Consider the following 26,814-nt stretch of genomic DNA (forward strand, 5'->3'; position numbering starts at 1 on the left):
TAACTTTATTTGACACTGGGGTGGGGGCCGAGGAGATCAGCACTCCAGATTCTGGGTGCCCCTTACCAGGTTCTCACAACATTTATCTAATGTCACAAGTTTTCTCGTCTAAAACGATACGTAGTTTTGCACAAGTTCTCAGAACGTGACATATGATTGTGTGTGAGGGGTTTCAAGCGGAAGCGTGTTTACAGAAGCAGAACTTGATAAGGGGACTGGTTCCTCTTCAGAGCTAAAATCTCTAGACTGGAGCCCAGAGCCTCAACAGGGGCGTTTACACTTCAAGGAAGCTGGTCAGATCCTAGGGGAGGGGAACTCTCCCTTTCCCAGGCACTAATTTTTACAGACAGGGTCCTTAGTGTACTTGATATCCGGGCCTGGGTCCCCTACCCACTATACCTAGTTCACAAAAATATTTTCCTACGTTGACTTTACAGTTTCACCCTCCTGCTTAAGCTTTTAATCCACCTGACGTCACCTCCGTGGAAGGCTTGGTAGGGATCGTGTCTCATTTTTTTCTCCCTAGAATGAACCAGTTTTCCAACACCACCAGCAACCAACCCGCCTTGGTTGTGTATGAAGTCACCCCAGAGCACGTGGGTCTGCCACCGAGCACTCTGCTCTGTTCCGCTGGCCTGCCTCCTGTCCCCGCAGGGTCTCCAGGCTGGTTTTACTTCTTTGGCTTCATAACATCTCTACATCTGGAGGTCAAGTCCTCCTCCTAGGCCCTCTTTCAGTAAGGTTGACTCAACAATTTGCAGTTTTATGTATCACCATAAAAAATGTTAGCAGACATTTTGGGAGAGTCTGAAGAATAGAACCACTTGGAACTATGACTGGTCTTGCATTGGATTAATAGAACAATTTGTGAAGAATGTTTTATCTTTTCATCTGAAGTTGTTCACCTGACAGCAAAGGGTAAATAAGCCTTCTTATTTATGTTATGCTATAATGAAAAAATAAAGAAACTTGGGCAGAATAGAGAACCAGGCAAGAAGCCGGGGTGGAGAGGACCCTTCCAGCAGCGCACCATGACCTCAGACGGGACACGCTCAGGGTCACGTTCCTGCTGGGCCGGAGGGACAGACGCTGGCAGTCCTTGCAAACACCATCTCAGGTAATCATCCCCTGCACCCACCCTGGGGGCAGCTACTGGGCTCCCTGCTTTGCCAGCCAGGAGGTGAGGGACCTGCTCCAGGCAAGTCCCCGAGGCAGTGACTTCAGAGGTGTGCTCTCCGCATGACTTGGCCCCTCCTAGGTTGCTAGTGCTGCTGTTCAGTTTCAGGACCCTCGTCCCTCAGCTCCGGCCATGGGGAGCTTAAGGCCTCTCTGCTTGGCCCTGGGAGACCCTTTTGCCGTGACCGCAGGCATTGTAGTCCCTCAGCCCCTGCCTGGCCCTGGGGTGGGGAGCCAACTAGAAAAGGAGGACACCCCCAATGTTAGCCACACCTTCCCTCTGCCCCAGGGAGCCAGTGGCCAGGGGCCTGGTGTGGTTGGTCCCACACCCCACTGAGCACATCTGAGAAGTCGGGGCTCCCTTGAGGCTTGGGATCGGGCAAGGTGATGGTTATGGAACCCAGGAAATGTCCTGGGAAGAGTGGAGGGGCTTTAGTTGGGAGGTTGCTGGGCCTCTCTGGGTCTCCATTTCACTTTCAACACCTGGACTGATCTTTCTTTAAAGGAAGGATTAGGGAGGAGGGAGCCAACTAATTGTTACTGGGGTACTTTATTTTGCCCCTCAGGGTTGAGGCAAAGACTTGATAATCCCCATTTTACGCAAGAGAGACCGAGGCTCAGAAAGGCGAGGTGGCACGCCAGGGCCACACAGCTCCTGAGCAGCAGAAGCAGACTTTAAACCCTGGACCACCCTACTCTGGAACAGCTGCTTCCCGGGATACTCAGGTTCCCGATTCAGAGGCCTTGGGGCAAAGAGCCAAGGCCTTCAGCCTGAGAAACAGACATCTGTGAAGATAAGCCCCCAAAGACACCAAATTTGTCCACAAAAGCACACTGTGGTTCAACTGACCCAGTGTCCCCACCCCAGGATTTCCTTTCCATAACAGGGTGACTTGCATCAAGCACAGCCCCCCCTTCCTGTCTTTGGTGGCTCTGTTTGCTGGGTGGGAAGAGAAGCCAGGAGGCCCCTCGGGTGGACATCAGCACCCGCTGCTGGCGGGGGAGAGAGGCCAGAGTCCACAGCTTAGGGGCTGCGGGGAGCAGCTGGTCATGACGATGACTCTCCAGCTGCAGCAAGTCCAGCTGGAGGCTGGGTGGCCTGGGAGGGGGTGAGTCAGGAAGGCCGGGGCTCTGCTGGCTGGGACACGCAGGGGGCTGTCTCTCCAGGGCCACCTCTGACAGAGAGGCAGAGGTGTGTGTCAGCCTGTCCCTGGAGGCTCTGTCTCTCTGTGTCTCTCTGCCCCTGCCTCTGTTACTTCTGCCACCTGTGCTTCCTACGGAGGGGACCTGCCCATGGTTGGGAAATGGAGGGCCAGCTACTGGAAGTGACTCAAACCCGGGTCAGGCCTGAGGCACCCCCTGGGCTCAGAGCCCTGCAAATATATCCATCTGCTCAGGCAACACGTATGTATTGAAATATTGGTGCCAATATTTGGCTTCACACGGGCCAGGCCCTGTGCTCAGCTGGGCTGATTCGGGGAGGGAGGCTGTCATGGGCCTGCCCTTAGGAGTTCAGATGCGGCTGGAAAAGCCCACCTCTGTCCAGCGAGCCCTCTCCCCGCTTCCCTGGGTCCCACACACTGAATGAGTACGTGTGTGGAGCTCTGGACCCATGGCCTCCACCCCACCATGACAGCAGCTCAGAGGTCGGCTGGCCCACCCGCCAGGCTGCACAACGGGAGAGGGGACTTGCTCCAGGTTGCACACACACTCGGTGGCCTCTGAAACTCAGTGTCCCTGGGGAACCTGGTGGGCTGGAGTCCCCTGAATGGTAGGGTCTGTTCCCTGGTGGGACAGGCAGAGGCCAGGACAAGCTCAGCTGGAGGATTGATCCACCCCCAAACACCCTCCTGAAGGCCCCTCAAAAGCAGAGCTGCAGGGGGACAGGCACAAAGGGAGGAGCAGGGAGGCTGGGGGCTCCTTCCAGGGGCTTCCGGGTTAAGACTGCTCTCCACGCTCAGGACCCGCTGAGACCAGAGGTGGGCAATGGCGAGAAGGCTGCTCTGCTAGGGAGGCCGGGTGGGGGGGTGAAAGCGCACTCTTTGCTCTTGTGGGGGTCTCAGGACTGTAGGACCTCAGTCTCCTGCCAATCTGTATCTGTGGACTCTTGGATCTGTGGACATGTCTGGATGGGACCTTGGAGGGCACAGGATCCAACGGTTTCCACTCTTTTCTTTGGCAGTCAAACTGGAAAGAGGAAGCAACCCAGGCCCCTGGGGATGCAGGGAGGTGCCAAGGGCACAGAGCAGGTGGGAGCTGATTCTGGGCACGGACTGTGACTGTCTATCTACTCGTGTGACACAGAGGCGGCCTGGTCCAGCCGGGCAGTGCCCCCCGAGGAGGAAGGTGCGGAGATCTGAGCCGGGAGGTAGAGAATGGTGAACCAGCAGAAGATGAAGACACCTGTTGTAGGGAGAAAGACTCAGTGAGCACGGGAGGGTCTGCAGGGGACAGGGCAGCCTGGGCTCCTGGGCAGAAGGGCTCCATTGCAAACCTTCAAGGACTCCTGAAAATATCAAGCAACAATGAAGCCTACTCCTGAAAAAGAACCAAGTGGAAATCTTGGAAATGAAAAACAAAGATCTTGAAATTAAAAAAAAAACAAAACAAACAGAACAAAAACCCCCATACATCTATCACAGAAAAGAAAGCAAAATAAAAAGAACTTTCAGACACACAAACCCACTGTGGTGGGGTCTCCTACCATCCTTCTATAAAGGATTACTACAGGATGCACTTCAGCAAGAAGAAGGAAGGCGTGGGGTGTAGAAAACTGAATGAGAAGTGAAGACTTTGTGTTTCAAAGGAATTTGTAACAAAAATGCTACACAGCAATAATAACACTGAGATGACTCAAGGGCAATCAAAATGCACTGTGGGCTTGGGTGTGTTTGGGAGGAAGATAGAAATACCAAATAACTCAGACTCAGGAGCAAGTGAACTCAGTAGAGTGAGGCATGCAGGCTTAAATATTAAGGTAATTTCTGCAAGAATAACGACACAATCTATAATTTCAAGATGTATCTCTCCCTAACTCGTAACCTCTTGAATTTTCCAGAGGTAGACTCAATGATTCTTCAACTGGGGACCTCCTCAGATGGCCCTAAAGCAATCGTTGCTATTGCTATTAATACAGTTCCACATATCGAAGACCTGCTGTGTCTCATTGGGCAAGATCAGAGTTACTCAACATGATCTGATGAGAACTGCGATTGTCCTGACTTTAGAGATGAGGATCAGAGGCATTGAATGACTTGCCCGAGAGGCAGGTGAAGCTGAGCTTGAATTCAGGTTGGCCTGGACCCAACCACCATGCCACAGAATCTCATGGGGCACTGGGAGCCAGCCCTGGTCTTGTAGGCTTGCACCTGCTGCATCTGGGATGACTGGGTTCCCAGTGAGTCTCCTCACACCCTTGCCTGTTTACCTCACAGCCAGGCATGCTGTCCCTTTGAGATCTGTGCATGAAGAATTGGAAACTGAGGAGCAAAGAGATCCAGTGTGGGAAGGAAAGTGGGAGCCATACCCTGGGTTTCTCCTCCTTTGCTGGGGTGTCAGAGGAAGGCCCCAGGCAGGGCAGGAGCAGACATAGCAGTCACTGCCTTCCCACCTCAACAGCTCCTCAGAGACTCTGTGCGACCTGCCCTGTCATGTGGATACCAAATCACACGACCCTGCCCTCCTTTCACAGCTGGTTGGACCAGAGACAGTCACCTGGGTTGACAGTCCCCTGGGTTGAGGTGGGCCACATTGGACAGTCATTTAGGGCCATGGGTAGTAACAGGTAAGCAGAGAGAGAAGAATGAAGGAGTTTTCACAAACGGCACATTACAGACAACACAGCCCTCCAGAGAAAAGATGGGGAAAGTCTCTGCTTTGATTTGGGTGGCTTTCCTGATCCTGGTAGCAGGTCCCGTGAAGTCAGCCACCCTGATGCTCTTGATTGTAAGAGAGCCCTGGAGATTTAAAACCAATACTTTTGATTTGAATTAGCCACAGAGGAATCCTTTTTTGCAAACCACCCTCTCCCTGATTCCCAGCACCTCTTGGTGCAGACAGGACAGTGGCCCAGGAGTCTCACCTTGCAGGGAGTTGAAGAGGGCGAAGATATAGATGGTGGACAGGCCCAGGGGTGTGAGGATGGCCAGCCCCCAGGTCACGCCCACCAGGCTCGAGAGACCCAGGATGGTGAGGACGGTCTTCCAGTTCTGCCCCTGCTCCTTGCCTGCTGTGACTCTGGGCAGGGTGAAGATCTTCCAGGCCACCAGGGCCAGCACCACGGCACCAAAGAGGAAGGTGATGAGGAAGTAGCCGTGCACGGTGACGTAGAGGGCAGGCTCTTTCCGGAACCAGCACCTGGAGGAAGTGGATGGCGACTGGGACCGGGAGAGGTGAGCCCTGGCCAGCGAGCCCCACTGACCTTTTGTGACCTGGAAGACACCTGCCGCATCTCCACCATCCATACCTTTCTCTTCTACAGAGTATGGGGCACCCACATGTTCCTCCTGGTGTCTCTTTAGTTGTTTATTTTTTTGACACCCAGGATTGAACCCAGGGGTGCTTAACCACTGAGCCACATTCCCAGTCCTTTTTATTTTTTTAGTTTGAGACACGGTCTCACTAAGTTGCTTAGGGCCTCACTAAGTTGCCCAGGCTGGCCTTGACCTTGCCATCCTCCCACCTCAGCCTCCTGTCACTGGGATTACAGGTGTGCACTACCGCACACCTCGGCTTGGGGTCTCCTTAGACAGTGGAGCAAAAGGACCAAATCAGCTCCAAAGGCATGTTTCATTTGTTCCACATGATGTTGTAAAAAATACGCATTTGTAGTCAGTTTGTCATAGACACCCAGAGTTTTGCTTCTCCTATAATATTACGCACGGGTAGCCCTGTGGATGCTCTCCTTGGAGTCCCTTAGATGGACAGTGGTTCCCCATCCACGGAAGCCCTCCCCTGGCCACCATGTGTACTTATATGACCTATTGGGCCTCCACAGACCCTGCATTTACACAGGCCCAAGGATCCCCCAACCCTCCTAGCTCATAACCGTGGGGCCAGGGCCCTGGAGACCACTGGGTGGAAGTCTGGAGGCTCAGCCAGTTCCGCTACTCCCTGCACTGCAGGGCAAAAGGCCTGAAGGGCGTGTCCATCAGCTCCCCAGGGTACAGAAGAGGAGACTGGAGCCCTGGGCGGGGACAGTTTTCCCAAGGTCACACCCACAGCAGTCAGGGGCAGAGGCTGGCTAGACCCAGGGCTGCTGGGAAAGGTTGGGCAGGTCATGCCCTGCATGAGGCACCTGGACAAGGGTCGGGCAGGGGCTGAAATCCAGCATGCTCTGCATTCACCAGGCTGAGAACTAGGCCGGGGTGGGCGTCACCATGGTGGTGGCCCAGGCCAGAGTGGGGCCTGCTGTCTCCTGGTCCAGTTCTCCCTCCCACTTCCTGAAGGAGCCCACTCTCCCATTTTCTGTCTCCCATTTTCCTTCCTTTGTCCAGATCTCAGTTTACCCATGTGCCACAAGCCAGCTGGACCTGAGGATCCTTCTAGGATTGACATCCTGGGTCTATCTTCCTAGGATGCCCTTCCCCCACCCCCCTGTGGCACTGATATGTGAAGCTAGAGGCTTGTTACCACCCGGTCTCCACAGCTCCACTCACAGCTCCAGAGAGGTGCGGTTCTCCTGGTCACGGATGGTGTACAGGCCATAGCTGTTGGTACTTCCAGTGCCAATGACCATGAGGACAGGCAGGCCTAGGCACAAGGGCAGGAGATGTGGCATTTCCAGGGCTCCCTTAGCATGTCCTCTCCCAAATCCCCTCCAGCTGCCCATCCCTCCAGTCCTGGAGGGGCGGGAACACCCTTCCCTCTCCCCAGGGCCACCATCCCTCTGCCCATCCAGACAGCACCTACCCCAGCCCACCAGGCTCAGCTTCAGGAAGTAATGACTGAAGTAGGTGTTGAAGACCCTGATGGCTAGCAGGTAGAGGTGGAAAGCTTCCAGGCCCATCCAGGTGAAGGTGCAGAGCAGGAAGTAGTGGAAGATGGCACCCCGGACCCAGCAGGCAGCATGGGACCCAGCCGAGCCACTGCCCACGCTGATCAGGAAGGCTAGATTCAGGAGGAACAAGCTACTACTCAGGGTCACGTGGATCTTGGGGGCATCTTCTGCCTTGAATCTCTGCAGGGAGAGCCTGGGGCAAGAAGGACCAGTGAGAGATTCCGGGGTTGCAGCTCCCATGGGTCTCCCAGGCCTATCCATTCCATCGTCCAGGCTCTACCCCAACAGCCCATGGATCTCAGCCCCATGGCTTGCTCCTGCCTGATGGTCCAGTGTCCGTCTCTGCCAGCAGCCAGAGGGTGACTTCCCTCGGACCTAAGAGCCCTGCTGCCGCCTGCGAGGCACTGTGTATTCTGGATCCTGCCAGTCTCATGCCTTCATTTTGCTTCAACTAAACTGCGTAACTTGGCGTCACCTGAGTGCGAGTTGCTTTCCTGCGCCTCCCAGACCCGGCCACGCCTCCCAGACCCGGCCACGCCTCCCAGACCCGGCCACGCCCAGTCCTGTTCTCAAGGCCATTCCCTGGTCCTCAGCTCCCCTCCGCGGCCTCCCAGACTCCTGTTCTGCTTCCCAAACTCCCTGGGGACATTTTCTTCTGGGGAGCTGTCTCCACACTCTCAAGACCCCGGCCCAGGCTGATTTGGATGTTTTCAGCAACACAGTGACGCTCAGCTAGTTGGGATGAGGTGGTCAGGAGCTTGGATAGGGAGGTGGCCACGATGTGGGGGTGGTGATGGAATGGGTGGGGCTCACGGGGGCTGCAACCTAGGGCCTCCTGGTGACGAAATCAAAGGCTGTGAGAAGGCAGGCGGGCGACCCAGAGGCTGCCAGGTGGGTCATGGTGAGCGTGGGCAAGGCCCCTCCAGAGCAGGGGACGGGAAGGCTGGGGTGCAGGCTGCTCCTTCAAGTCACCAGGGCCGGGGCCCAGGAGAGCAAGGTGGCTGGGCCCTCACTCTCTGTGCTTTTCCTGTACCCTCGCCCCTTTTTGGAGACAGTCCCAGATGTCCCTGAAGAACACCTTTCCTGACGCTCAACCATGGCCTTGGGGGAGAGTTGGTGGCTGGTCCTTTGTCAGCTGCAATTCAGGAGCAGGTACATGGCTTGGCCTGGCCAGCTGGTGCCCTCCAGCCCTTGACCACAGTGACCCCGTGGGCACAGGGTCCAGCTTGGACCAGTGAGATGGCTCTGGTGTATGTGTGGGATAGACAGACGGCGCATGTGACCAGGTCCGTGGGCGGGTGACCGCTGCAGGGCACTGGGCTCACACAGGTCCCACTCGTGGCTAATGCTCGCCTAACACCATCATGACATTCTGAATAGTGATTGGATAAGGAGCCTTGTCCTTTCATCTGGGAGCAGATCCTGCAAAGTATATACCCATTCCTGCACACGTGCCCATGTGTCTTTAAAATGGCAGTAGCGGAAGGCAATCTGGGTTCCACTGCAAGTCCTGTTCCACCGTCAACTTCCCGACTTGGATACTTTATAGTTACACAAGACGTCACCATTGGGGAGCGTTGTGGGGAGGCACTATGGACTCTGTGCTATTTTTGCAAGTTCCACTTAGTCTATAATTATTTCAAAATAAAATGTGTTTTTACCAAAGACCTCAATTCGGGGGTTTTGTTTTCGCCTGAGCCCCCAAGGAGCTGTGATGTGAACCTGGAGCTCCCAGGGCCCTGAGTGTGAGGCTGCCTGCCACGACTGGTAAATGGGAAGAGAAAAACTGCCAGAGGCACAAGAGACCAAGACCCAGGGACCTCTTTTGAGCCTCTGGATCTAACCCTACCTGAAGCCCATACGTGTGACCCGCTTATGCCCTTTCAGGGTTGGTTAAGCCAATCTGAGTTGCTGCCACTTGAAGCCGAAGCAGCCCCGTCCCCCTTCCACCTCCACCAGGCTCAGTTGGCAAGGAGAGTGAGAAGCAGCGAGGGCGTCCACACGAGGCCACAGGGCCAGGATGCTTTCTCCCCTGCCCGGTGCCTCCCCTGAGGGCGGGAGGGAGCTGTGCGCTGGGGCCAGGGCCACCCACCTCAGAACCATGTAGAGAACAATGGTGAAGGCCAGGAAGACCATGGAGACTCCACAGCCTGCCTGGGAGATGCGAGTGAGGGCCTGCACGGTGGCCTGGTCCAAGACGGGCCTCTGGATGACAAGGACAACATCAGTTGGAGAGCAGGTCCATGTACCCCAAAGGCCCTGGCCCTGCCAGGAAGCCCCTCCCTGGGCAGGACAACTGGGGGTCAGAGTGCAGTGGGCTGTTACCAGCAGCAAGGCGAAGAAGGTCAGGTGGTCACAGTGGCAGACAGTCCCTTCAGCTCCGAGCCTGGTGGAGCAGCCCTTGGAATCCCAGTCCCCTGTAGGCCCTGGAGGGGAGGAGAGGGGAACACAGAGGAAGGGAAGGAGGGCCCTGAGGCAGGAACCCAGCCTCACCCCATGGGAGCCCACCATCTTCCTCTCTCTCACCCCAGACAGGGTCCTCCAGGCCTTACCTTTATTCACATCCCAGAATACACAGGTGAGAGTCATGTTCTGGAATCAGCAGGTGGTAGTCAAAAGAGAGGAAGGACAGGGCAGGGGTGAGGGGAGGAGGGGAGACACACGTCCCCAGGGGTCCAGCCTGGGTGTGCATGGGTAGAAATCCACCCCATGGCTTGCACAGGAAAATCGCCTGCATCCTTGGATGAGCCTGGACCAGCACGTGAGGCAGAGATGGCGGGGGGCTACGGGTAGAGGGTCTGCATGTCTGCACTGTGCCTTAGTGAGCACGGCGTGGGCAGCTGTGCGTGCAGATGGGCTTGCCTGGTCCTCACAAGCACCTCTATGAGCACAGAAGTGGGAGGGTGTCTGGAGACACCCGGGTGCACAATGAGCAGGTGTCTCTGGCTCAATCGTGTGTACGTCCCTAATGGCTTCTCCGGGGCAGATGGGACAGGCCCCATGTGTTCTGCTCAGAGCCCCGATGCCCGTGTGTGCCCACCCACCTTTCTGCCCGACAGTGCCTGCCGGGCCCCAGGCAGGGACTCACGGTGGGCGGAGGCTGGTGGGAGAAGGTGATCTCCAGAGGTTCTGGCAGCCTGGTGACAGGGGTGTGGCCCAAGCTCAAGCCCACCACGTGGTTGTTTAACACACTGCCGCCATCTTCCAGGGGAAGCTGGGGGCCCTGGGAGGGGAGGGGGAGGTCAGGCTGAAGGAGGGACTGCCCAACCCTGCCTGGCTGGAGATCCTGGAGCCTCCAGGACCTGTGGCCCTCGCTTAGGGGACAAGGTCTGAGGCCAGGGGGCCAGGGGGCCAAGAGGACTTGGGCAACATTCTTCTTGCTACTCCACTGGCTCCTGCATGGGCCAGGCTGGGCCAGGCCTGCACTCCAGACCAGCTGATCACAAGCCCTGCACCCAGCAGCCCTCTGCTGCCGGGCCCCAGCTCCTCTGCCCCGTTGCTCAGAGGGGCACAGCGCTGAGATCAGCCAAGAGACCAGGTGGTGGCTGTCTTCAGGTGGGTGAGCACATCCACACCCAGGAGAACCCATATCTGCACACGAGTGGCCACACACCTCTGGGTACACACACTTGGTTCTCATGTGCAAGGGCGTGAGCACACCTGTTACGTGGATGTGGTCACGTGTGTGCATACACAATTGCGTGTGTACAGAAATGGGAGAGGACGTGCATGCTTGTGCAAGGACACATGAGCACACTGGGGTCTCCTATGCAAGCCAGGGGTTATTGAGTGGAGGGCAGTGGAAGCTGCAGCCCACACCCTCTAGAAAAGGCTCTGGGTGACCTGGCTGCAAAAGAGACGCAGGGCTGGGGCCTCCCACCCTCCCCCTCAACCCCAACGTCTCCAGCAAGGCCAGGCTGCTGCACAGGACCGTGGAGAACCCAGCATTGAACCCAACTCCTCACCTTGAAGAGATTCCCAGGGCCGATGTCCAGAACAGATACAGCCAACCGGACTGCAGACCTGTTGCCCGGCAGGGAGGTGAAAAGGCTCCTGGGAAGTCGGACTCTGTCAGGGGGCTTGTCCTCGCCCGTCATCACCTGCCTCGGAACCTGCAATCACAAGCCCAGCAGCTCCAGCCCCTACGGCAGGTCCTGCCACTGTCCTAGTTGGCAGAGGAAACTGAGGCACACTGGGTGGAGGGGAGGCACCTGCAGACCACCAGCCCTGAGGGGCAGGACACCGGGCATAGTCCAACCTCTGCTCCTCCTAGGCCATGGGCGCCTGAACAAGCAATGGCACCTGTGCAGCCTCAGTGTCCCCAGCATGGAAAACAGCAACCACCTCCTACATGGCCACTTCCTAGGCTGTAGGTAGCTGCTGAGAGAAGACTCCCGGGCAGCCGTGGTTGGCGAGGGTGGGGAGGCCAGCAGTCATGTGCTGTGGGCCAGGGACCTCACAGCCCCGTGCTACACAGGGCTCCATGGTGACAGTGTCTGACTTCTGACTCAGGAATAAGTGGAAAGAATCAGGCCAGCAGGAAGGAAGTTCAGGAAGGGAGACAACAGGGCAGAGGTGAAGGACACACGAACTCACTGCATGAAATCCTTCCTGCCAAACAACAAACTTTTTAAAAACTAAGAAGGTCAAAACATGAATAAACTTCTGTGGTAATTACAAAGCACACTTTCTTCATTCTCTGATCTCCCTGGTTCCGCAGGGGGCTGCAGCTGCTCCCACCTGGTCCCTACCGCAGAAGCATCCCAAGATGCACTGAAGAGAGGAGATAAGAGTTGGAACCAAAGGCCCCGGCTTTCTCTTTCTCAGTCCAAACTGGTTGAAAGGACCATGCCCTGCAGAGGGCTCAGCTACTTGTGTGACATAATAAATGGTCAAGAAAGACCCTCTCTGACGTCCCCTTCTCCTTTCTCCAGGCAGACCTAAAAGTCCCTCAGGGATAACCAGTTGCCTGGCTGCCTGGACCTCCGCCATGAAATACACACCCTCAGGGAGCTGCAGGCTTGGGAGCCCTCCCTTTACCAGGAAGCCCCTGTGAGTTATCTCACGCACTCCTCCCAATCACCCACAGAGTGGCAATACTGCCATCATTTCACTGAGGGAAACTGAGGCCCAGAAAAGTCATTGCCCACGACGGTAATGGCTGGTATGGGGCAGAGCTGGAATTTGAATCTGAAACAAAGTAAACCCAGAGACCTCCCATTTAGCCCTTCTGCTGCCAAGTGCGTCCTTTCCCTGGCTTCAAATGTGTTCCCTGGGTAGAAAAGCTCGTGGGAGTTTGGGGAGCTTGAGAACTCATCTTACAGATGGAACTTCCTGGAGGACATCCGGGCAGTGGTGGGGAAGACCAGGACCACACCCTGTTCTTCTGACTCTCGATTCAGTGATCGCCCAGAGGTCTCCTCCCGCCGCCCTAGATCATGCGGTATCAGGAGCCGTGCATCCAGTTAACTCACCAGCACCCGTTAACAAGGCGGGAGAGCTGTACCGAAGGGAGCCCGGAGGGTTAGGCTCTGATGGGCACCTGGTGCCTGTTGTGACTCTCTCAGAATTTGGAAATGTACACCCAAGGACAACGGGGTCAGGGTCAGCCAAAGGGGCTCAGGAGAGCTCTTCACCTGAGAGGGCTTCAGAGAGAAGAGCAGATCTTCTGAGATGTCGGTGCTGAGGTTCCGGACCAAAGCCTTCACAGAAGGCATATCCACTCTCTCCGCCATACTCTTCTCCACCAGATAGAGCTCGTAGTGTAGCCAGTATCTGCAAAGGGCCGGGGATGGGGGAGATGGGATCCTGCAGGCAGAGCACCCACTCTTCACACTTGGGGTGAAGGCTGACCCAGAATACCGCAGATCAGCGCTGGGGTCACCTTGGGGGAAGATGGGTGGCCTGGGAACAGCCAGGTCGGTCCTGACAGATCCCAGCTAGGGGGTCCCTCCGAGTGTTTTATGTGTTTACCTTTGCTGTGATAAGATACATATAACAGAAGTTGCCATCGTAAAGTGTACAATTCAGTGGAAATAAGTACATTCAAAATGTTGTGTGACCACCACCACTACCTAGTTCCAGAACAGTTTACCATCTCCACAGGAAGACCCATATCCACTAAGCGGTCACTCTTTCTCCTCCAGCCCCTGGCAACCATTAAATATGGCTTCGTGCCTCGATAAATTTGCCTATTCTGGATACTTCGGGCAAACAGAATCATACAACAGGTGGCCTTTTGCATCTGACTTCTTTCACTTAGCACAGTGTTTCCAAGGTTAACCCAAATGGAATCATCATAATTATTTTATTCCCTTTCATGAACAAATATCATTTCATCATATAGATGTGTCATGTTTTGGTTATGCATTGATGCACATTTGGGTCTTTTCCATGTTTGGCCAGTGTGAATAGTGCTGTTATGAAAATCCGTGTGCAAGTTTTTGTCTGAAGACTTGTTCTAAATTCTTACACAGGAACAGAATTGCTAGAGCACACGGTGATTCTGCATCTTCAGAAGTTGTCACACAGTTTTTCACCACAGCTGCACCATTTTGCATTTGCCCTAGCAAAGTACAAGGGTACCCATTTCCCCACATCCTTGCCAATCCTTGAAATTTTTCATCTTTGTTTCGTTTGATTTTTAATTTCTGTCATCCTCATGGGCTAAATAAAAGGCTCATGGCATCTCGTTGTATTTTTTATTTTTACTTCTCGAATGACCAGCAGGTGCTGGGCATCTTTCCGTGTGTTTATTGGCCTTATCTACTTATTTGGAGATATCTCCCTGAGCACATCAGCACATTTATCGAGTACTAACTGAGCTATAGAAATCTGGCTTTTGAAAACTGAGCTGTCTGGGAACCGGCTGTCTGGAAACAGAGCTGGCGTTGGAACCACACAAAACCCGAGAGTTAACTGGCATTTATTTTGCCAGTCATTCCGTGGCGCTCTCCGTGGTGCTGAAACCTCACCGTGTGCCAGGGATCATTTTCCTAGGCTTGGAGTCCTCAGAGCTGCTGCCAAAGTTTTCTAGAAATTCTGAACAGGTGAAGGTTGAGGTAGTAAAGGGACAGAAGGGGAATGAATGGAGATGTGACCAGACTAAAGCTTCTGGAAAGGAGTAACCATGGAGAAAAAAAAGGAGCTTTTTATTTTGTCATCATTTTTGAACAATCACTACCACCAAGGGCAAAAAAAAAAAAAAAAACCCAAAGACTACAGAAAATATATTGTGCAATAGAAGCAGCAAACCATGCAAATATATGCAAATATGCTTGGCGGAGAAGACATGAGAAAAGCAGCCAGCCTGGTGAGATGGTCCAAACCATGATTGAGCTATACCAATTGATCCTAGCTTTAATTTACCTTTAAAATATCTAGACAAAGAAGTATGGTGACTTCTATTGTTACTACATAAAATAACAAATTGTAGAAGCATTGCAATTTTGTTGCCAAATAAAACACTGAATCATATACATATATATTCAATTTGCTATATATAGCACATGTATTCAGCTATATATGCATATATATGTGTGTTTATATTTATATATGTGTGTATATACATATATATATATATATATATATACATGTGTTTATTAACCTTATGCACTTAAAAATAATTCCTTTGCTATGCAAAACAACTCAATTCACTCCTGAGGGACCATTTTCTGATCTGGTTCTCAGGTGTAGTGAATTATAATTTTTTGTAACCTCAGCATACATTTTTTTTTGGTACCGGGGATTGAGCCATGCAGCTGTACACAGTGACTACATCCCAGTCACTGCATGACCTACGAGAATTCATGCCTGTTTCCTTTAACCCTGACAACTAAACTCCCCTTCAGAAATGCTTGAATAATGTACCCCAGTCAAATCTTTGGTACATGGATCTCTGTATCTTCCTCTCTTGTCTCCCCCAACCCCTGCTGCACTTCTCGAAGTGTGTGTGTGTGTGTGTGTGTGTCTGTGTGTATGTGTGTATGTGTGTACACACACGCCTCCAGGTGTACCACCAACTCCCCAGGACCCATAAGTAATAAAATATTTATTTCCATCTCATGTCCCTCCTAATTATTCAAGTGTGCTCTCCATTTTAAAGATCCTAAATCACAACATCAGGCTACTTTAAAAATTATTTTAGTTGTGAAATATGATATACATTTCTAAAGTTTAAAGCATAGATGTATGATTAAATTTTATTATTATTATATTATTATTATTATTATATTATTTTGGTACTGGAGATTGAATCCGGGGTGCTTACCCACCAAATCAGATCCCCAGTCCTTTTCATGTTTTATGTTGAGACAGGGTCTCGCTAAGTTGCTTAGGGCCTCACTAAGTTGCTGAGGCTGGCTTTGAATTCTTAATCCTCCTGCCTCAGCCTCTGGAGCCTCTGGGGTTACAGGCATGCATCACCACAGTCAACCTGTTTAAATTATTAATTATAAAATTGCCACTTATTTAAGCATCACCTTCTTTGATATTAATAGTTACTTGGATTTCTTCTGGTTAATGCTTACTTTGGATGTATTTTTTCACATTGTGCCTGTTTTTTCAAAATAAGTGCTACAAGGTCCAAAAATGTGTCTTTTACTTTAAAGGGATCTCCTCACATTCTTTAGACCTCTAAATTTCCAGAAAATTCTCTGAGGCATAGGCTGCTGCACTCTTGTGGGGTTTCTCTCCCATCCTGGATGTCTTCCTGAGACACATTAAGGATTGTCATGGTGGTCATTATGAATAATGTCCCCATGAACTTATGAAATCCAGTCTCTGTGGATGTGTTTTCCTTTCTTTTAAGCAGATACCTAGGTATAAATTCAGGGGCCCATTGACTCAGTGAATTTTCTGGATATTTAGAGATCCAGAGAATGTGAGCAAATCCCTTCAAGGTAAAAGATGAGGCTTTGGCCTTCACACCACTTATTTTGGTAAAATAGGCCCAACATGGAAAAAAAGTCCAACATGGAAAAAAACCCAACATGCAAACTCTCTGCATCAGATCTAATGAGCACACCGTGGGGAACACAGGGGACCAGAGAGGCGCTGTGCAGAATGCATATGTGTGTTCAATACCTATTAGACTAATAGGTCTCTGCGAACTCCTATTGACAGACAGCAGAACTGGGAGGGCCCAAGTAATCGCTGTGGCAGTATACTGTTGGCACTGCAGGTTAAAGTGAACTCTTTCCTTGAAAATTGGCTTGGAGAGAAAACATTAGGCATGCATTTGCCAGGGGCTGGCTCCATGTGCTGGAATCCGCACACTCCTGGGCAGCTGCTGCTGGCTGGCCACCTGCTGAAGTTCAACCTCTTCCCTTAGTCCTCCTTGAAGAGCACCTGACCAATGGGGAGTTGAGCAGGGTGACGTCACCATCCCCACTTCTTTCAGGTCTCTGATGGTGGCAGTGATCCCTTCGGTTCTCCCAGGGATGTGGTTTACTAACTCGATTGGATGTACCAGAACCTTCTCTTTAGCCTTCAATGAAATACCTCTCAAAGGCAATTCCATGGACCAAGGAGAGGCTATCCTTTGTCTTTCAGCTATCCTTTGATTAGTGAACTGGCTATCTGAATGCAAAACCGTTAATTACAGTAATAATGAGGATAACATAGAGTTAGGCATTTATTTCACCTTGTGCACAAAAATTAATTCTAAATGGATAACCCAATTATAAAAGCTAAAATCATACTCTTGTAGAGGAAAACTTAGGAGAAAAATATATGTAACCTTGAGTGAGATGAATGATATTGAACACACATATGAAAATTTAATTGGATTTCATCAAAAGTGCTTTTGATCTGCAAAAGACAGCATTAAGAGAATGAAGAAGACACACACTGGTAGAAAAATATTTGCATATCATACATCTGATAAAGGGCTTGTTAATAATAATGAGATTGTTAATAAGAAGACAAACCCATGAGAAGTGGGAAAAAATTAAATACTCGTTTCACCAGAGAAAATCTACAAAGGACTAATAGGCTCATAAAAAGCAGCGTGGCCTCATTACTCATTTATGAATGCAAATTAAAACCACGGTGAGACCTCACTGCACGCTCACGAGAGGAGCTGTCCCTGAAAACACGGAGGAGAACTCAGGTGTGTGTTGAAACCAGAGCCTTCTTATATTCTTGATGGGAGTGCAAGGGAGACAGTCCCTTGAGGAACAGTCCGGCAGTCTTTTATGGCACAAAACATACTTAACCACAGCCCAACAATCCTATGCCTAGGTGTTGACTCCACCGCCCAATGAAAACATTTATCCACAGAGACTTGAATTCCAATGTTCATGGAAACATTATTCATAATAACCCAGAACTGAAACCAATCCAAATGTCCATCAGTCGGTGAATGAATAAACACCATGTCATATATCTATATGATAGGTATATTAGTATATGCTAGAAACGACCGGAACTCAATGCATGCTAAGAGAAGGTAGCTAGAGTCCAAAGACCACATGTTGTACGGATCCCTTGAGGTTAAGACCCAGAAAAGGCAAACCTATCAAGCAGGAAGCAGAGCAGTGGTTGACTTGACTGGGAATGGGAGCTGAACTTGATAGAGAAGAGACATAAGGCACCTGGGTGGAGAGGGAGGTAGGTGTCCTAGAGATTGTGGTGTCGGCTCCACACACTGCAGATACACCAACACTCACTGACCTGTGCTCTAACAATGTGTAGATGGCATGGGGTGAATATCATACCCCAATACGTCTATCAAAACTAATAGAAGCAATGAAACACAAGTTCATGCCCAGCGGGGGCTACAACTTAGAAGACTGATAATACCAAGTATCGCAGATGTGTGGGGCTGGCGCTGCCACCCATGGCTGCAGGGAGCCTAAGTGGTATACCCACTGCAGAAAACCATAGTAGTACTTACTAAAACAAGTCCATGCCTGTCTGTGACGGAACACCACTTCTTAGGTCTTGGTCCAAGAGAAACGAGCGTATATATCCACGAAAAGACGTGTTCAAAAAAATGTTCACTCCCAGTGGCTTGGGAGGCTGAAGCAGGGGCATCACAAGTTCAGAGCCAGCCTCAGCAACTTAGCAAGGCCCTGAGCAACTCAGGGAGACCCTGTCTAAACAAAAACAAAAAGGGCTGGGGATGTAGCTCAGTTGGTAGAGTGCTTGCCTCGCAAGCACAAGGCCCTGGGTTCAAATCCCCAGCACTGCAAAAAAAAAAAAAAAAAAAAAAAAACACAAAAAGGGCTGGGGATGTAGCTCAGTGTTTAAGCATCCCTGGATTTAATCCCTGGTACCTCTGCCCAAAAAAAAATGTTCATGGCAGCTTTCTTCCTGATAGGCCTACACAGAGACAACTGCACTTCTCAGCAACAGCACAAGAGATGGTAAATGATGGTACATTCATATTTTAGAATACCATATGACTATAAAGATTACAAACTATTGCTGCATTAAAAAAATTAAAGAGAGATGAATTTCACAGGCACATGGACAAGGGGAAGAACCCAGACATCAACGAGTATGCTCCGTCCGGCTCTATTTATGTGTAGCCTGAGAACAGGTTAAACTAAGAGCACTTGGATACGGAATGATGGTAACCATGATGGAATTATGGTTACCATGGTTACCATGATGGGGTGTTATTACTGGGATGGAGCATAAGGGACCCTTTGGTGAGGCTCGAAAGCTTTGTAGGTGGGGGTTAAAGGGCGTCTATACAAATATGTAAACATTTATCAAGTTTCACAATTAACATTTGTGTGTTCTGTTGTTTTATATATATTATACCTGAACATATCATTTTTGGAAAACAGGGCTCTGTGCTTCTTTTTAGATCATTGTTTCTACTAAGAACAAGTAGAGAAATTAGATATTATGCTTCTTTTTAGATCATTGTTTCTACTAAGAACAAGTAGAGAAATTAGATATTATATGCAAATAATTTGTTTAAAAGTATCAGAGGTTGCTAGGACCATGAGGAGCAGGCGGGTGGACAGTTTGAAGAGGGAATGTCCTCTACACATGAAAGGAGTCTTGCCTGGATCAAAAAAAGAAGAAAATGCCCTTCCTGCTGGTCACAGCATGAACGAACCTCAAAAATATGCTAAGCAAAGGAATTCAGAGTCAAAAGACAGCTTACTACATGGTGTCCTTTATGTAAAATGCTAAGAACAGGCACATTGATAGAGTAGAAAGCAGGTCAGTGTTGACCATGGCTGGTGACAAGAGGAATTGATCGAGCCAGGTGTGGGGTGCACACCTACGATCCCAGCGTCTTGGAAGGCTGAGGCAGGAGCATCACCAGGCTGAATTCAAAGTCAGCCTCAGCAACTCAGTAAGACCCTGTCTGTGAATGAAATATAAAGGGGGCTAGGGATGGGGCTCAGTGGTCAAGTGCCCCTGAGTTCAATCCCCAGTACCACAAACAACAATAACAACAAGCAAACAAAACCCCAGACTCCCAAAGAACCTTAAATACACAGCTGTGTCCTCGAGACAATTCGCAGAGTTCAGAACTGCACGGTCTGAGTGCTACCAGCTAAACCCAAACCCTCTGCAAAGCAGAGCAGAGATTTCCACACTCGTAGGGGATTTTAGACATAAATGTGAAAGATAAGCAATAAAGCTTTTAGAAGAAAACATAGGAGAGCATCTTCATGGTCTAGGGATGGGTGAGGATTTCTTAAAGAAGACAGCAAAATCTTGATAACCTGCACTATACTAAAATTAAGAACTCCTGTGCTCAGTCAAGAGACAGCATGAGAGCAAGAGGAAACCCACAAAAAGAAAGACTATCATTACCATGCACATATTTGTAGAGACATGTGTCAAGAACAGGTGAGGAACCCCAAAATATCACAGGAAAAAATTCAAACAGCTTCACAGAACAATGAGCAAGAGGCTTAACAGGGCACTTCACAAAGAGGGTGTCAAGATGCCCAATGAATACATGAAAAGGTGTTGACCTTTAAAGTCATCAAGGTGCTGTCAATTATTATGAGCTACACTCCAAACCTGCCAGAATGGCTAAAGTGGAAAAGCAGAAAATACCAAGTGTTGACAAGTCTGTGAGCAACTAGAACTACCACAAGCGGCTGGTAGGAGTGAAATCTGGTTCAACCCTTTTAGAAAACTGCTTGGCAGTTCTACTAAATTCAGTAGGAGGGTCCTATGCCTATCCTATGCCCCACCAGTTCCAGACCTAGGAAAATACCTACAGAAATACATGTGTTCAACAAAATGCACGATCAAGAGCACTCAGAGCAACACTACTTGTATAAGCCACCAAAAAGAAGACTGGATGAATGAGTCGTGAGTCATGAGTGACACAGAGGCTAAAAGGGAATATACCTCAGTGAACATGATCGCTCTCCCGTGATGGCAAGTTTAGGGGAGGTCTCATTTTCCTTTCTGTAGCTATTTTCCAAATGTTTAATGATGAATAGTTCTTACTTTTAGAATCGGAAAAGTTATTAACATGAGTAACCCTACCGCGGCTTGAGCTCCTACTCCTCACTGACCGTCCTCATGTAACATTATCTAACCATCTAAGCTCCATGACCACCCCATGCGCCAGGCAGGAGAGAGTCACAGCAAGTGCTCTGGACCAGCAATCCGACGACAGTGCTAACAGCTAACGTGTTTGAATTCTGTATTTAGTCCTTACAACCGTTCTATGGGTTAGGTGTTATTTCAGTCCCATTTTACAGATGGGGAAACTGAGAGCTAACCCGTCCAAAGTCCAATGCCACCTTTGAGCTCTGGTGGTCAGAGTCCACCTGTGCCACACTAGACACCCCTCCTACGTCCTTCCAGACCTGAATCCATGTTTAATTTGCCATTTCATTGCTGTGCCAGGATGGACATGTTACTTAACCTCTCGGAGCCTAGTTCTCTCACCTCTTGGAGCTGTGATGAAGGCTTGCTCAAGGCACCAGGGTAGATGGTAAGTAAGGCTAGGAACAGACCCCGGGGCTCCTGCCCTGTCAGAGATGCTTATTCCTGCCACACAGCAGCTCAGAGAGGAGCCCCCAGACAGCCTTGGGGTACTGAGAAGCTACGGAAGGAGCCGCAGGCCAGGATGGGACCATTTTCAGGCCACCCAAAGAATACAGTTCCATCAGCTGCTGTCCCAACACCAAGCCCGAGCACAGAGTTTCCATTATTCCTCCCATGCGGGATCACTGAGCGCCAGCTGGAAGCCAGGCCCTCCCGCGGGTATTGTGGAGGAGCTGTTGGTGGCTTTGATTGGAAGCGAGGGGAGGAGAGAGGCAGGGGCATGTTTGGAGATGGCTCTTGAAGATGCCAGCTCCCCGGCTTGCTCGTCTCTCGGCCGGCCTGGCTGATGTCACCTTACTCCATCTCCCTGGTCCCTCTCTCCTGCACAGCGCACAGTGGCACTAATGTCCAGACTACTGCAGCTTCACCCACCTCCCTGTGGGGCCCGGTGGAACCCAGGGCCTCGCACATGCTAGGCAAGTGCAATCCCGCCCAGCGGCCCCGGGGCCCAAGCAAGGTTTCTAAAATGCGAAGTCGCGCGCTCCTTTGGCATGGCCCTGCTTCCCCATATGGACCAGCTTACACTGCCCCTTCCTCCTTGGTCCCTGCTTTGATTTCCAGTCCTAGCCCCCCACCAGTCCCACTTGTCATTGTCCCCTCCATCACCAGCACGTTATGCTTCACAGCTCAAAACCTTGTCGTTTCCCCCATACTCTGAAAGTCTGGTCACCCGCCATTGCCTGGGTCTAACCAGAAAACTCCTATGGACTCTTCAAAGCCCTGCCATGGTTGCCCTCTCTGGGAAGGCTTGGCAGACTTTCCTCCTTTGGACTAATCTGGCACCTGTCCATCCTTCTGTCTGATCACACACTGATCAGTCAGGTCCATGTTCACATCTGTCCCTCTACAACTTCCAGGGACAGAGACAAGACTGATTTGTTCCTGCATCCCCTCGTCATAGGTCCCCCGAGCTAGCAGGTGCAGAGAGGATTCATAAGGGGTGGGGGCTGCGTCAGGGGGAACGTGGGTGCTAAGTAACAAGGTGGGAGGAGAAGATGGGAGCCACACTTTCTGGGGCCCAGGGATGGGAGAGATGGTCCCATTCCTTCCACATATGCCCCGGAGGAGCCCCGGGTCCCTCCTGAGGGCCTCACCTCTCCAGGTTTTCCACATTGCAGGAGACGCCCCCCAGCGGCAGGCAGCTGGCAAAGCACTTGGCTGTGCGGTTCAAATGGAAGGGGTCGTACTGGTCCTTGATGCTGAGCCCCAGGCAGGCGTTGCTTGGCTCTTCAGGGGCTGCCCCCCCACCTAAGGGAGGGAGGTAGAGAGTGACTGGGGCTGGGTGGGCAGGTCCCCGGGGGCCAGGAGGGACTCAAGCTCCTGAGTCTGGTGGGGTGGGCTGGAGCCCAGCCTCCTCTGCCACAGTGACTGCATTTGACTGGACTCCACCCACCTTGACCCTCAGTTTCCAAGATGAAAGGTAGTACCCCCACACCTCACAGGACTAGTCAGGGTAGATGAGGGAGGTGTAGATAGATAGACAGATAGATAGATAGATAGATAGATAGATAGATAGACAGACAAATAGATCACTTTTAAATTTACATGAATAGGATCACTTTGTGATATATCTTGAAGAGCTTTTCATCTCATTCTTTATATAGTTGCATACTATTCCATTATATGGATAGCGAGACAATTTTTTACCTAGTCCCCTATTAATAGTATTTAGGTTTTTGGTTTGGGACTTTCCTTTCCTTTTTATTTTTATTTTTTTTATTTTTTCAAGTTTGGGCAATGCTACTATGAGAATTTTTGAGTGTGCATCTTTGTCAGCTTGTGCTGAGAATTCATAGAAAACATTCCTATCACAGAAATTGCTGGATCAAAATGTATGTGCTTTAAAGCATTGCATTATTTGGGGGCTGGGTGTGTAGCTCTGTAGTAGAGCCCTTGCTTAGCCATGGTTCAAGCCCCAATATTGCAAAAACGAACAAAAAACAAGCTAGATAGAGAATACATGCTTAGCATGTGCACATGACTGAGTTCAATCTCCAATAAATAAATAAATAAATAAACAGACAAACACATAGATTAGTTTTGCCTCTTTCAACTTGTACATAAATGGAATAATACAGAATGTACTCTTCTGTCTCTGGTTTCTTTCTCTTAATATTATGATTGTGAGATTCATCTATGTTGCTTCAGGTAGCAATAATCCACTCATTTTTATTGGTGTACAGTGTCCCCTTAGATGCATATATTATATATTTATTCATTTTGTGGTTTAAAAGCATTAGCATTTTTCTCCATATTGGCTTATAATAAACACTATTTCTAGGACCAATGTTTATGTACTGTTTGGTGCACATTTGGTGTGAAGAAATGTATGCATTTCTATTGAAAACTCACCTAGAAGTTAAATTACTATTTGTCTATATTTAATTTAAATAGGCAATGCTAAGCTGTGTCCCAATATAAATGTGCCGATTTTAACTCCTAATGGTAGTACATAAATGCACCAGTTATTCTACATTCTTTAAAAAAAAAAAATTAAGTACAATTGAATTTTCCTTCAAAAAAGGTGCATCTATAAGCACTCCACCAAAAGTGGGCAAGGGTGGCTATTTGGTCATAGGCTCATGAAACCAGCTTTTACCAAACTTTCCGATTCTCGCCCCTCTGAGAGGTGACCTCGGGTCTCCTGGTCTAGGAAGGAGTAGAGCCTGCGTGTGTCCCTTTCCAGGAACAGCTTTGCTGTTTCCTTCAAGTGCTGGGGCAGGAAGGGGGTCTCGACCCTGTGCCTCCTCCCGTCAGAGCGGCCCACCAGGAGCTGTTCAGAGCCACCTCTGGGAGGTGGTGCGGGGGCGAGGTGGCCAGGGGCCATTTTTTAAAACACTTCTCAGGTGTTACTTTAAAAAAAAAAAAAAATCACGCACTGTAATACTTTCAACTTAAACTAGATTGTGTTTTATTTTTAAGACAAAAAATATGGGGAAGGATATTGGCCAAATTGCCACCTCTAGATATAAACCTGCCCAGCTCCTTATGTCATTCAAACGGCTGACCTTTGACTCAAACCAGAGGGCCACTCCACCATCAGGGACCCCACTGCCACCCAGAGGAACCCTGAAGGCCCAGTAGCGAAGTCAGGCTGTGGTGAAGAGCCGGGTCCTGAGGCCACTGGGGAGGCCAGGTGGCAGCCATTCTCCCCACTGAGTTAGTCTAACGGCCTGCTTTGTGCAGGGCCAGCCCTAGGCCACCGAGGGCAGCACGCCACTGTGCACCGTTTTGAGACGGAGACAGAAATTTGCCCGTCACCAACTCTCTCGATGCGTGAAGAGGGTGCTTTGAAGCCCAAAGAGGCTGATCCATGTAGCCAAAGTCACACAACCACACAGCGCACAGACGGATGGGGAGACCGGCGGGCTGGCCACTCACAAGCAGGAGCCTGGGCTCTGGGATAGGAGCACCTCCTGCTCCCTCTGCCTAAGAGGACTGCAGGGCCACCACCCAGCCACCAAGAGGGCACAGGGAAGGCCAGGGGCTGAGGAGCAGAGAAAGGCATCCTGGGAGAGAGGACCAGGCCCCGGCCTCCAAATGCCTCTGCAGACCTCCCACATCTGTGTGCCAGGGCAGGAGGTGGAGGCCAAGGGAGCCCGGATCCAGCTCAGGTCGCTGAGGACCACCCGCAGTTGGGAGACAGGGCCTGTGAGGGGTGGGTGGACGCCCACGGCTTCCAGAGTGTCCCCACCCCCTCCCAGGGACCCAGAGGCCAGCTGAACAGCTTGTTCCAGAGCAGGCCTGGGGGAGCCCCAGCTGGGATGGGGCATCTCCATCTTCCCCCCGAAGGGCTCTGCAGAGAAACAAGGGAGCCTGCCACCACGGGACCACAGGACACACCAGAGGGACAGGCTGAGGGGCGCTGAGGCTGGGGTGGGCTCCTCAGAGGGCGGGGCCCAGACACCGAGACTCCCTCCCCTCCCGCCCCGTCCCTGGCTCTCCCCCTCCCTGCCCTGGGTCTCCAGCAGCACAGGGTCTCCCAGGCTCGGCAGGAGGGGCCGAGGTGCCAGCGCTCACCTGAGGCCAGGAGCAGGAGGAGCAGGGCCCCCACGCCCCAGGGTGTCGCCATCGGTGGCCGGCGGAGCCCTGCGGTCATCTGGTCCTTGGGTCCCCAGCTCCGTCCACCGGTCCACCTCCCCCTGCACACCCCGCTGCCGCTTCCGGGGGCCTCTTTCTCACCCTTCCTGCTCAGTGGCGCCATAGCGGAGTTGTGAAAGGTGACTATGGGGAACTGGGCAGTGCTCCCGGCTTCCCCGCCCCAAGACCCCCTGCAGAGGGATCCAGACTCAACCCTGGGGGCCGCTCCCACGGCCTGCGGGGTGCACCCGTGGGCCAGGGCGCCGTGGCCACAGAGGCCTCTGCAGCAGGGCAGACCTCTGGGAACTGCGATGAGCCGGGCCCAGGGTCAGGCACCCCTGCTCAGCTGCCCCCTCTTGCAAGCCGGGACCTCATTTCCTCTGCAGAGCACCGGTGGCAGGAGGCGGGCTTTGTCAGGATGTGCTGAGCCAAGGCCACACACAGCCTGGCTCCAGGGACGAGGTCAAAGACACCAGGCGGCCCATTTGAACAAAGCCAACTCAAGCCCACACCTGCCGGGGGCCTGGGAGGACAGAGGAGCTGGCCCTGCGGGCCCTGGGCAGGAGCACAGGAAGGACAGAGGGGCGGATGGTGGGGCAGGAGCTTGGGCCCTGGCGGGTGGTCGGGCCTGGGCTGACGTCTGTCCTTCCTGGCCGGTGACCCTGCATGAGCTGTCTGCCACTCGCAGAGCTTGGGAAGGACTCGTGGGAGCTGATGCATGCGGACTTGCTGGTGTGGGGCATCACTATCACGGCCGCTCGATGCTAATCAGTTCTGTGAAATCACCGTCATCCTCCCTAAGGGCAGGAAGTGGGGGCAGTGAACACGCGGGGCCTCCCTGAGGAAGGGGCGGGCTGCCCACTCACTCCCACTCCGTGGCCTACGGCAGCCATAAGTGAGGCGGGCCCTGGTGTGGTCCCTCGGCCTCTCAGATGTCAAAAGGCAGCAGGGCCCCGTGTGCCGTCACCAGCACCCCCCAGACCCCCGGAGCTGAGGCTGGCCCTCCCTCCCTCCCACAGGACATCCCAACGGGTCTCTGTTGGGTCCTCTGGGCCTGGGGAGGGGTGGGGACGGAATTCGGGGTCACTCCGGGCTGTGGGAAGGAGGTGGGACTCCTGCACGGAGCAGCAGGTCAGAGCCCAGGGGTTTCTGCGCCCCAGAACTTCCTCTGCAGGGGAGCTGGGGCCGCGGGGCCGGCCGCCTCCATCCAGCCTCCCTCTTCTCCCTGCTGCAGACAGGCAGGGGCGAGGTGGGACTCGGTGCTGACATGCTGGGCCCAGCACAGAGCCCCGTACTAGAGCCGAGCCCTCAGAGGGGCCAGCAAGGGCCAGCTTGTGAAGCCCAGAGACCTGCAGCCTGGGACACGAAGCAGCCACCCAGTGGGAGGCCAGGACCAGGGGGGCTGGGAAGGCGGCAGGGGAGGGCCAGGCAGGTCCGGGAGGAGCCACTGTGTCCACGGCCTCTCTGAAAGACCCCGTGGGGGCCAGGGTCGGCCTGGAGCCACTCACAGAGCCCCA

At 51.9% G+C, this 26,814-nt stretch overlaps 1 protein-coding gene across 1 annotated transcript; it reads right to left on the reverse strand.

Moving 5' to 3' along the window:
• Adgrg3 (adhesion G protein-coupled receptor G3) lies at window positions 1-25,357 on the reverse strand. The gene is made up of 12 exons (XM_047528912.1): window positions 25,238-25,357; window positions 22,312-22,465; window positions 12,811-12,949; window positions 11,140-11,286; window positions 10,263-10,397; window positions 9,727-9,766; window positions 9,500-9,600; window positions 9,267-9,379; window positions 7,087-7,367; window positions 6,834-6,927; window positions 5,258-5,532; window positions 1-3,579 (listed from the first exon to the last, which is right to left on the reverse strand). Exons 1-12 carry the CDS (start codon window positions 25,314-25,316, stop codon window positions 3,464-3,466), a joined length of 1,674 nt encoding a protein of 557 aa, XP_047384868.1. The 5' UTR covers window positions 25,317-25,357; the 3' UTR covers window positions 1-3,463.
• Window positions 25,358-26,814: the final 1,457 nt, after the last annotated feature.

The sequence above is a fragment of the Sciurus carolinensis genome, chromosome 16 (genome assembly GCF_902686445.1).
Source record: "Sciurus carolinensis chromosome 16, mSciCar1.2, whole genome shotgun sequence".
NCBI lineage: Eukaryota > Metazoa > Chordata > Mammalia > Rodentia > Sciuridae > Sciurus > Sciurus carolinensis.

Coding starts and splice junctions, on each gene's coding strand:
- Adgrg3 (XM_047528912.1), bottom strand. CDS start 25,316: ATGACCGCAGGGCTCCGCCGGCCACCGATGGCGACACCCTGGGGCGTG. Junction 9,601..9,726: donor ATTCTGGGATGTGAATAAAG/GTAAGGCCTGGA, acceptor CCTCCCCTCCAG/GGCCTACAGGGGACTGGGAT. Junction 7,368..9,266: donor GTTCTCTACATGGTTCTGAG/GTGGGTGGCCCT, acceptor TTCTTGCCCCAG/GCTCTCCCTGCAGAGATTCA.